An 11,898-nucleotide genomic window follows, 5' to 3' on the forward strand; every position below is an offset into this window, starting at 1 on the left:
GAACCACTTGTTTAAGACCGCACGGCAGGGACAGGGCAGGCCAGGGCCGCTCAGGAGATCCACAGCAGAGTGACAGGGCCTGCCTGCAGGGAGCCACGTCCAGTGGAGACCCCAGGCCCACAGAGGCGGCCCCACCTCTCTCCATCCTCCTGGAACGCTTGCATGCCAGACTCTCGTAGGGCGGCCTGGTGGTAGCCTCCCTGCCCCATCTCTCCTGGTTGGAGCTTGGGGTCATAGGGAGCTTCTGGAGACATGCAACCCAGGAAACCCCCAGCCCTGTCATTTGGCATCTCCCTCCCTTCCCAGCCTCCTCCTGACACACTGCCTGAGCTCCCCAGGCCACTCTACCTAACTTCAACCCCACTCCAAATATAGCCTCTCCAAGAGGCTTTCACTGGTCCCCGTCTCCACCACTGGTAACTCAACAGCCATTTGTGGAGCCGCTGCTCCATGGTAGGGGCTGGAGATAAAGCCCAGAAGAGAACACTCAGGCCTGGGCAGGGGTTGGCCCTCAGGATGCTCCCTGTGGTACTGTCTGTAGTAACAAGAGAGGGGGACTTGAATGTCCTTCCCCAGGAATGGCCCAAATGCTGGCTCTGGAGTCAGACAGACCCTCATGGTCGCTTGTGGTCTGGGCAAGTTACTTCCGCCTCTGCAGGAAAGGCACAGTCATAGCTCTGAGCTCACAGGGTGGGAGTCACCCTGTCACCAGCTCAGGGTTGAGCACAGAGCAGGCTCAGGAATGGGGCCTCCAGTTATTGGGATGACTGGACAACCTTTAAAGATGGCACATCATTGATGGGGGAGAGGTAAATGACACTATGTGGGAAAAACAGTAGCTGCAACATTACACTGTCCACCCCCTTTTTTTCTTTAAGGAAATGAGACTGATGATATGCACATTAAAGACTGAGAAGAATATGCCCCAAACATTGGTATTGATTTTCATTTTTTTTGCCCCTCTGTTTTTTCTAAATTTTCTACAATGACTGTAATACTTGTGAAATAAGGCGGAAAATAAGATCCACTTCTACGAAGACACACTGCCTGCCCTCAGACAGCTCGCACCTGTCTCTCAGACTACAGGTCCCCCAAAGCAGGGCCGGGCTCATCATCCACACACGCAAGTGACGGCGGCTAAGCATTTGCACGACAAAACTGAGGACAAGCCTGAAAGAAGCCAAGCCTTAAGCCAGGACCCTCAACACCTTTGTCCGGCCTCGTGACATAGCGATGGGCACTGGAGAGGCAGCTCCAGACCTTATGGTCTGCGGGCAGGAAGTGCTGACACCATGTCCCTGGAGGGAGGGAACTCTGAGGTCCAGGGGTCTCACAGGCCCAAGGTTGGAGGAGCCATCTCTCAGAGGCACAAGCAAGAGGCCCTGAGATGCCCCAGGACGCCACACAGCTCCTGCCCAGAAACCCCCAAGGACCCTGCAGGAAGACGGAAGCAGGACCCTGGGCTCTCCCCTGATGCTGGTTTCCTGTCTACCCAGGAGGTGAGTAATGTCCGCTCCCCACCCCCATGCATCCCTTCTGAAGCCAGGCCTCACATTTTCCGCTCAGGAAGGGGCAGAGCAAGAGGCCTGGGGAAGCACATCAAGGGGAAATGAAAGGAGGGGCCCTCGCCTGGCCCTGCCTGCCGTGGTTGGGACCCCGAGAAGCCAATGCTGTGAGTGTGCAGGGAGAACCTCCTCTGGTTCCCAGGCTCCCCCGCCATCTTCTGGGGACCCTCACACATGGCCTCGACGCCTGCCAAAGAGGAAAGGGGAGGGGAGCAGCCTCCGCACCCCCTCCTGACTCTGGCCAGATCCTTGGAATTCTCTCCCTGATGCAGTTTCCTCCCATGGGATGGGACCTGAGCGATGCGCCCCAGGTGAAGGAGCACTGGGTGAGCAGTGCTCCCCGGCCAAGCACCCACTGCTGTGATGTCAGGGAGCCAGGAACAGGACCCGTAAAAGAGATCTGTGAAGTGAGGTCCCGCAGGCTGTGCATGGAGGGCTTGGGGACAAGCGCACCACATTGTTTCAGAGCAAGCACACTCCCACTCCTGGTAAACCTCAGAGACAAGCTCCCGGGAGTGAGAGCTGGCCTGCGGAAAATTCATTCCTGGTCTCAGCCGTCGGACCTACCCTGCCAAGGCCCAGCCTTCATCTGCCTCTGCTAAAACTTGAAAAAGGAGGAGGAGGAAGAGGAGGGTCCCAAAGCATCCACCAACATGTGTGAATCTGTCCAAACTGCTTGGCTTCTTGAAATGCTTCTGGACTGCATCCCTGGCCAGCAGGGTGGGATGCTTCCCAGCACAGCCTTGGGAGTCCCCACACTTTCTGGCTAAGGGAAAAGATTCAGGTGCCGAGACTGGGGGGTGTCCTCAGGAACAAAGAACCCAACTTGTCCCCAGCAAGGGGTGGGCCTACATCCCCTCCAGATGGTGTGCTCGGGGTAGGTCTCAATAAACATTTGTTCCTTTATTCATTCAGGTGACAAATATTCAGCAGGCCCCTGTAACATGTCAGGCATGCAGCCAGAGTCACTGGGGACAGAGCAGAGAGCAAGATGGACATGGTCCTCATCTCACAGAGCTCACAGTGGGGGCCTCAGACATCATCTTTCCAACTTGCCACTTCCACGGAGGACTGAGGGCCAGAGACGGCACACCAAGCCACCTTGGGGCTTGGTGGGGTTGGGGAAGCTTCTGGATGAAAGCACATGTGCAGGGAGTGGAGACCATGGAGGGCTATGGCTGGGTGCAGAGAGCAGGGTCAAACAGAGCCCCTGCTTGGCCTGTCCCCACCCAGTCCTTCATTAACAACAGGGGACATGAGAAACCCCTGAAACCACTGATGGTTTCTCACTGACTCACTGATGGGAGCAGGTTCTCAGCTCGTGTCTGCACTGGAAGCACCTCCAGAGAGGGGAGCATGCCATGGTGGGGGCTGGAGGGCTGGATGGGGACTCCAGTTCCCCTTGGGGACCCAGTGCTTGGGATAGACATGGTGGTCACCAACAGATCTAGGACCAGAAGGGGCAGCAGAGACCAGGCCAGCCAATCTCTCAAGGCCTGCGACCCCCTGCACTGGGTCTAGGTCAGCCTCTGGCCAGCACATCAGCCCACAGCCTCCAGACACAGTCTCTGATTAAATAATTAAATTGATGGTATCATGGTCGACACCATCCTCCCTGTCTCCAGCTCTGGCTGCCCGCCCTGATAAACACCCCTGTCCTGTCAGCAGGCCAGCCTGCCTCAGCCCCAGCACCCATGGCCAGGAGGGACCTGGGTGGGGGATATGCATGATGACACCCAGGTCGGCTACCTCACTGGGCTCCCGTGGGTCCAGCTGCAGGACATGCTGACCCCACCAGCCTCACTGCTTCTCTCAGCTTCATCTTCATGATCAGCCAACCTCCAGGTGACAGGGCAACTGATGCTGAGGAAGCCCCACGACCCCCACGGAAACACTCCCTTCTGCTCCCTGACCCTGGAGGCCCCCCAAATCACCAAATCTCCCTGGGAAGTGTCTTAGACAGAGATCAGACTCCCAAAGGGTGGCTGTGAGCAACAATAACACAAGACTTTTTCAAGAATGAGTTGGGGGAATATGGCCCCCATCCAATCCTACTAATAAGGCTTTAAAAGAAAAATGTTCTGAATCCTTCCTGGGAAGGTATAACCTAGGGCCCTTGGCTGAGCTTTGCTGGCATGGCCCTTGGTGTGGCCTTGGGTGTGGCCCTCCCCTGGCTCAGATGAGGCGGGAGGTCAGCTGCCGGGCACGTCCCAACCCCAGGGCCCCCAGCAGCATGTGGCTGCCCCCCCCGGGTCCCCATCCCGTGGGAGCGCTGGAAGCCAGTACTGCTCTGGGAGGCTCGCAGCACGAGGGGGTCTTGCTGACCTCACGAGGCATCAGATACAAAAGCCTTTTCTTTCCCAGCAGCCTCGCACCCCACTCCTCACAGAACCACCCCCTGGACTCCCCAGCCCCTGGCCCAGCCACCCCAGCTGCCTCCAGGTTGCGTCTCCTCCCAGACAAAGCCGGCCTCAGCCCGCAAGAGCAGTCGGGAGGCAGGCGCCCGGCTTCTGCCATGGAGACGAACTTTGACCCAAACTGTGAGGCTCCTACCCCTTATTTACTCTTTAAGGCTAACCCGTTTCACAGAGTTAACATTACACCCCCTTTTAACCCTGCACCTCCCTCCAGCATTCCAGGCCCCGACCTTCGACCCCTCCTAATTGCCAGCTCTACACCCCAGTTCTCTGAGGCCCGGCTCCGGCTCATCCCCCACACCCGATCACCTTCTCCCGGGAAATCAGGCCCAGCCAGGGACGCTCTAACCACAGGTACCACCCCTGGCCCAGAACTGCATCTGACTGAGGCAGTGCTGGAGCCCCGGAGCCCAGCCCCCCGGGGAAGCTCCATGCAAGAGCTCTGGAGTGGACGTCTGGGATCTGACCTCTGACCCCAACTCTCCCACCCCAAGAAGGAAGCCTCTGTTTCCAGGGAGGTTGGAGGAGAATGCCTGGCAGGCCCTGGAGGACGGTGGGGCCGGGCCTACAGACCAGTCTGGACAGCTCCTCCGCCGAACCACGGCTCATCCTGAGGGGCCGGGGGCACACACATGGACAAGTGCACCACCTGCTCACTCACAGGTGAGGGACCCTGTCCTACAGCCTCAAGTCAACGCCGCAGAAGCCCAGCTCCTGTTTTCATCACTGGGGAGCTCGATTGTTCTGGGTCAGGCACACTGTTAACCTTCCCGGACCTGAATCGTGACCACATGGAAATCCATATCCCGCCAGCCCCTGAGCATCAGTGCAAACAAACAAGCATGGCCCGCCAGGCCACCAGTCACCACACCCCCCCGCCCCAAGAGCTCTGTCCAGGCATCTCTAGGGGAACGACCTGCTCTCTCTGGAACCAGGGGCCGGGGCCCTGGGGCCCACAGAGATGCTGAGAACGCCACCCCTAGAGGCCCCACCATCCCAGATTCCTAGGCACGGGCAGGTGGGCAGGTGCAGCCCCTCCCCCACCGGCCCCCAAGGGACACTCACCGTCCTCTTGGCTGTGGAGGTTCTGCGGGCTCCGCATCCTCTCGTCCTGACTGGGACTCAGGCTGGAGGCCAGGTGTGGGTCAGCTGACATCCATGTGGAGTCGTTCATATCAAAATCTTCACTGCTCACAGAAGTTTCATCCTGATCAGGGACAAAGAAGGTAGGTGTTCAACAGTGACAGGCTCTCCACAGCCCCGAGGCCACATTTTGGGTGAACCCCAGGGCCCATGGCATTTGGAAGTGCCCCAAAGGCCACAGGGAGACCCCAAACCTTGCAGTGGGGGCTGGCTGGCTCCCCCTGCCCCCCGTGGCAGTGGCTCAGGCTCTGGTTCCTGTCGGAAGCCAGGGCTGAGGGCCGGCACTGTCTGTAATTGAAGACAATTATGAGGTCTTGCATCCTGTAGGGGCGGATGGCAGGGCCCGGCTCTTACCCTTGTGAGCCAAGGTTGAAACAAGCCCTGTAAACAAGGGCCACCGCTCCCTGCTCCCTGCCCACAGCCCTGGAAGAGGGCTCACTCCACACAGGGCCAGGCGGCCAGAAGTGGGTAGCAGGACATGCTGGGCACCACCGCTGCCAAGGCGATCGCCCCCACCAGGGCTGCTTCCCTGACTCCCGTGGAGCATGCATGGAATTCCTTTCTCCCACTCCCCCAGCCCAGAGGACATTTCTGTCTTCCTCCTTCCGAACCTTTGCTGTGCTTCAAAGATATGCTCTTGGGTAGCTTCCAGCACTGAAAAGGCCAGCCCCAGAAGTGCAGAGAAGGAAGGGGGTGGGGCAGGCGAGGGTTAGGATCAGACCGCAAAGGGGGTTCGGCTCAAGGGCCTGGGGGGCCGCCAGGGCCTTCCAAACAGCCGGAGGGCCTGCTGGGGAGGACCACGCCTGCCTCGTCTCCCTCGCTGGCTTCAGTGAGCCCTTGGCCAGTCATCCGGGAACCCCCGGGGCGGGGCCCCTTCACTCCAGCCCTCCAGTGGCAAAGGACCCCACCTCCTTCTGGCCCAGCCTCTTTCAGCAGGAGCAGCAACTGTGTTTGGGAGCTGGCTGTAAAACGCCAAGAAAGATGACCCAGCAGCTCCCACACCCCGGTGCTCCTGCCTTGCCCCCTCCCCTCTCCCCTCCGACAAGATACAATGGCCTCTGTGGGCCCCCAGTGAGGACCTCTGGCAGAGTGCACCCCCCCCAAATCCTCCCTCCAGGGCCCCTCACAGAGGTCTCTTTTATAGTGAGCAAACACACTTTGGTTTGAACTTTCTTGGGCTGCTGTCCCTGAGGCAGACACATCTGCTCTCCAAGTGCTAGGGAGCCAGCCCGGATTACCCTCCACTCCCTCCCCCACCGCGCCCGGCTGGCAGGGAGTTTCCTGGAATTTACAGCTTCTGTACAGCACGAGTGTGTACCCTCTGCAGCTGAACCCAGAGGACGCAAGCTGGGCCAGGACGCAGGCTCTGCCCAGCCCAGGGGTCCCCACGCGCCACACCCAGAGCCTTGTGTGCTTGGGGGACAGAGACCACGTGTCCTCTTGTGCCCTCTCCCCCCACCCCACACACACACACACACACACACACACACGTGCACTCACTCTGCCTCCCTCCCGTGGGCCGCCCGGCTCCTTACACACAAGCACATCCACCCACAGTCTTCTTTGGGTGGAAGTGTGCTCACATGCATTCACTCAGGCTGTTTTCTCACGCCCGGAGGGACACACACGTGTCCAAAAGGTTCTCTCTGCACAAAGGGACAACTAAACTCTCCCCTGCACTAACAGGACAGAACCCGAGAGCGGGGAGAAGGACTCTCAGAGGTGTAGAGCCCACCCAGGCTCTGGGGGCCAGGACGCGGGCCTCCTCACTGAGGCCCAGGGGACACTGTGCTCAGGGTACAACCGCAGCTATGGCTGAGGCAGGAAGGCCCTCTCCTGGCTCGTGGGTATTGCTAAAACACTCAGTTCAAAAGCCTGAGTATTCTAACAACGTCCGGAAGCACCGCCTATTCAAAACGCTCCATCCATTCATTCAACAAGCATTCACTCAACACCTGCGAGGAGGCAAGCGCAGCTCTAGGTGCTGGGAAATTCAGCTGAGGACAAGACAAAGCCCTGGCCTTCCTGGGGCTCACTGTCCAGTGGGGAGATGGACAATCAGCAGAAAAACATGTAACAGCGGCAGTGATGAGGGCTACGAAGCAGAACAAGGCAGAGTAAGAGAGAGGGACCTGCAGGGCTGTGTTGGCCAGGGGGCCAAGAAGGGCCTCACTGTTAGGGAGCACCCAAGCAGAGGCTGCAGGACGTGTGGGGGTCTATGAAGGGAGAGTTCGGGCACCAGGACTTGCTGGCGGGTGTGAGGAGTTGCCAGGAGGCTGCTGTGGCCAGGGGTACGTGAGCTGGGGGCAGTGAAGCCACATGGGAATGTCTCCTTCCAAGGCGCACGTAACCCCGGGCAGGGCTGTCTCAGGTCTGTGGAGTGTTCCACTAAATGCACAGTTCTCACTGAGGAGCCTCTGGCTGCATCAGTGAAGGCTCCCACACTCCAGCCTCACTCGGCCAAGTTTAAAACAGTAATGACAGAAGCCAAAGGTTATCAAGCACCAAGTGCTCCCGTGAGATCATCCCATTCCACCCCCACCACAGGTACAGCTATCAGCCCTATTCTACAGATAAGGAAACTGAGGCTCCAAGGGCTTAGGCATTTGCCCAAGGTCACGAGCTAACAGGTGGCAGAGCCAGATGTGTGTGATCCTGAGGCCCAGACACACCCTGCTGGGTCCCTCCTCCACGCCTCTGCTGGCACTGTCCCTCTCACCTGGCATGCCCACTCTACGGGGCGCTCCACGACCCGGATCCCAAACGTACACGCTCCCTTCTCCATCAGCTCCAGCTCAGGCTCCGTCCTTCCTCGCACACCATCTCTCCGCCCGGACCATCGGACCGGCAGGCAGCCAGCCACAGACCCCTCAGCTGTAGCATGTCAACACACTGTGGATCTCTGCCCTGTCTTTCCCCAGAAAACCTTAAGTCCTCCCAAGAGTGGGGACCAGGCTGTATGTTCTCTGGACCCCCCACAAGGCCAGCGAGACTCGTTGAATTGGCTGAGTTGCCTGGCATGATACTGGTGTTTAATGAGGATGTGGCATTAGCTTGACAATTAAGGACTTGGTCCCATGGCACATGGTTCTTGAACGGAGACCATATGAAACCCGGACCCTGGCTGGCAGGCTGGCAGCAATGTGTGGCCTTGCAGCCTCCCTCCTGCAGCTGCCAGCCACCCCATGTAGCGCCGAGGGTTTCTCTGCCTCAGATCACTTAACTGTCCACCAAAATGACCCCCTTCTACCCCTCCCTGCCCTAACAGGTCCAGCTGGGAAGAGGTGGGCCAAATTTTACTTTGAATCGCAATCAGCGGCTAGAAAAGCATCCAGTGCCCACACACAAGCGGCTTTGGGGCAAGAGTTCTATGAGATTTCCTCCCAACAGCTCCATAAAAAAAGCAGGCACCCCCTGTCAGGCCTAGCTCCAGATCTGGCACCTGCCCCTCGGAGACCTGCCCCAGCTGCCCAAGGGCACCACAGCTGGGATCGGAACCCAGGCGGTCTGTGCCCAGAGCCCACATCACAGTGCCACCACCCCAAGGCGCCGCCTCACCACACTTCCTCCCTTCAATCGAAAGAACCAGATTCCTTAACGACAAAGCATCTCAAGAGGGGACTGAAAGAGAACTCACGGGAGATGAAGCTATATTTACACACACACCCACACACACGCCCGCTCACTCTCGCGTGCGTTTATTGGGCATCTACTATGTGCTGGTGACACAGATGACTAGGGAAGGGATCCCTTCCTCCAAGACCTCGTTATCCTATGAAAGGAGACCAGCTAAAAAAGCTGACCCGCATCTAAGTGCTGAGAGAGAAGGGGGTGGTGGAACCCCGTCCCTGGTTATCTACTGACGAGATGGAAGGGTTCTGCCACGTGAATCCCCGCTTCGTGGTCAGTGGTTCTAAGATTTTGATACTACTGCTACAGCAACTTTTTTAAAGTGGGAAATCAAGTCTATTAAACCTAACAAAAAAAAAAAGAGAGAAAACACTGAGTAAGTTCCGATCAAATTCACACAGACAGCTTCCACCCCTCACTTTCAGGGCTGACCTGGGAGAGGCTTCCCAAGACCCCTTTGCACCCCACCTGCCAGAGGAGAGCCCCCAGCTCAGAGGGCCGACTGTAACTGCACCCAGCCACAGCGAGCCCGGGCTCCAGGAGCCGGCTAATTAACCAGGCAATTAGCAGCACACACAGTTCAGAGCTCATCAACCACAGTGCAGAGGGGGAAACACATGCAAGTCCAGAGGGACCTGCAAGAGGCGGCCAGGGCAGGTTGGCGGTGGCAGGGCCTCAGGCCTGTGCCTGGACCTAGGGTGCTCCCCGTGCTCACCCAGAGGTCACAAGGCGGGCACTTCTTGCTTTTGCCTTCTGGAATCTCAAGGGAATTTGGTCTACTAATTTCTCTCTCTCTGTAAACAAACTTCAATGAAATTTTCATTAGAGAATAAAAGAGCGTGCAATCCATTACTTTTGGGGCCCCCTCCCCCTCCAACTCCACGTGACCGGCCAGCCAGCTGCCCCTGGCTCCTCTTACCTCTGCCCTTGGATACCCTGAAGCCTGCAGCCTTGCCCACCTGTCGATAAAGTCCACCATTTATTCGGTACCAAAGGGCCTGAGCCATTGTGGGTCACAGGGTGAGAGGGCCAAGTGCCCTTCTGAAAAGGGACCTCAAGAGTTTGGGGGGAGGTCAGGCAGGCAGCACCCAGCCAGCCCCTGGGACACACCCCAATCTGGGAGCCCTGACTCTGGGCAGAAGGAGAAGAGCCGACCAGACCCTCCCTGCTCTTATCTGCAGTCCAAAATTCATGGGCAGGTTCAATTTCTCTCCACCCAGGTTCTGAGGCCCTTCCTCCTCTGCAGGCAAGCTAGCACCAACCACTGCCCAGCCCAGGAGGAGGAGAAAATGGGAGAGCGGAGGGGAAATGGTGGAAGCGCGGTATCCATGGCGTGCAACTACGGCAGGTGCTATCAGTAACCTGATTATTTTACAACTGGGGTCAATTTCTCCAGGAACTGGGTTCCTGGTGCCTCTGAAGTTGAGCCATTTGCATCCTCCGGGACAGGGATCCTGGGGTGTGCCTCACACAACATTTTCCAGGCCTTTCCTCAGAGCTGTAACTCTATCTCTACCCCTTGCTTTGAGAAAGAAAAGGAGGAGGATTTGCTGAGAATTTAGTGCAATTGTAAGCCCTAAGCCCTGACCAGGAGCCTTGGGTGTGTGTTTCCGAGGACGGGGAGGGGCCAGGGATGTGCGGGGTGTGTTTCTGGGCCAGGCAGGAAAACAGATCCCTCTCTGTCCAGCCCCGGGTCTGTCTGCTGAGAGGCTGAAGCTCCTGCTAGAAAGACCACCAGGCTAGGGCAGTTGCCCCAGCGCCAGCTCTACCCCAAGGAGGCGGGCACCAAGAGGGAGACAGAGAGCGCCTCCTTCTGGAATACCTGCAGGCCCCTGCCAGGCCCTGGAAATTCTTCAGTGCGAGGCAATTCCTCCCCTTGTCTCCATGTCAGCGAGCATTACACACACAGCCTTCTGAGCATGCCAAGAAGGTAGTGAACCGCATTTGACCCCAACTTAACCACTTCAGTTCATCAGATGGCTTATTAATAGAAGAGGAACCCCCCCCCCCGGATATACAGCAACAAGGGTTCAAATCCCCGGTGTGAAGGGACTGCACAAATGAAGTCTTAGGGTGTCTGAGCCACAGCTCCCGAGAGCTGCATGGTCCCAAGGCTGCCACTTCATGCTCCACCCCAAGACCACCTGGCCACCAGGGGAGGAGGCCAGCCTCCTGGGGACACTCCCTCCACGGTTCCACTCCTTCCTGCTAACATACCTCCTCTGCTTACTAGTCACACAAGCACAAGCTTTTCTGGGAAATGTGAAGTAGAGAGGACAGTGACATAGCCAATCACCTACCATACTGTAGGTATTATCTCTCTCTCTCTCTCACACACACACAACACACACGCACAGACACACACAGGGGCTGTCAGACACACAGGCACATAAACATGGGGATGCTCTGTCGTCCCTGCTGTCATGGATGCCTGCATGCTGGGAGTGAGCATTATCAGTACCTTCCTACTAGTGTATCGAGTGTAAAAACGGGCTTTTGTTCCCTAAGCAAAGGCAAACTGGCTGTTTTCCCAGCACTCCTGACCACGAGGGCCTCACGGATACCCCAGCTAGGCCCTGCCATTAACAGGGGTCTCTTTAAAAGGGAGGCTGGAGAGATGAGCTTCTGCAGACAGGCTTCTTCCAGCTAAAAGGACGGCTGGGGAGGAACCACGCTAAACCGATGCCCTGCAGGAGTTTCCTTCCAAGAAAAAGACCCAGACAAGACAAAAAAGTTCTTGAGCAACTCAGGGCAGTCCAGCGCCACGCGGCCCTAGGGTGGCTGGGGCCAAATAAGTTCCCCAAATCAGCCGTCCTAGCTGGGAGGAGGGCCCTGGGGTGCTCTGCTCCCGGTGTCCCACAGGAAGGTGCTGAATGGGGTTGTGTCACCAGCCCTGGTGCAGCGGGTGTGGGAGGAGGTGCTGTCTTACAACCCTCCCCATAAAACTAGCCCAGCTGGAACCCGGATTAGACAGGGACTTGATAGTATTCAAGGACACATTTAGGCCCTAATGGTTTTCCAATGAAGGGGTAATTTACTACCTGGGGGCTGAACTACCACCGGGGCCTAGGCCATAAATGGGTCTTTCCTCCCAGACCAGAGGCAGGGGACAAGGCCATGCCGTTGGTCCCATCACACACATG

The 11,898-nt window shown here is 57.7% G+C and overlaps 1 protein-coding gene across 8 annotated transcripts in view; it reads right to left on the reverse strand.

Moving 5' to 3' along the window:
* The window catches only part of NOL4L (nucleolar protein 4 like), a 124,762-nt gene that overhangs the window by 23,981 nt on the left and 88,883 nt on the right, over positions 1-11,898 (reverse strand). For 5 of the 8 annotated variants that reach the window (XM_070589114.1, XM_070589118.1, XM_070589115.1 and 2 more), the window contains one exon: positions 5,048-5,189. In XM_070589114.1, coding sequence (XP_070445215.1) covers positions 5,048-5,189 — 142 coding nt within the window. Of the gene's footprint in view, positions 1-5,047; positions 5,190-5,319; positions 5,429-5,479; positions 5,973-11,898 lie in introns of those variants that run through there. The other 3 variants (XM_070589120.1, XM_070589121.1, XM_070589117.1) reach the window with 3 other exon arrangements.

This window comes from Equus przewalskii, chromosome 21 (assembly GCF_037783145.1).
Source record: "Equus przewalskii isolate Varuska chromosome 21, EquPr2, whole genome shotgun sequence".
Classification (NCBI taxonomy): domain Eukaryota; kingdom Metazoa; phylum Chordata; class Mammalia; order Perissodactyla; family Equidae; genus Equus; species Equus przewalskii.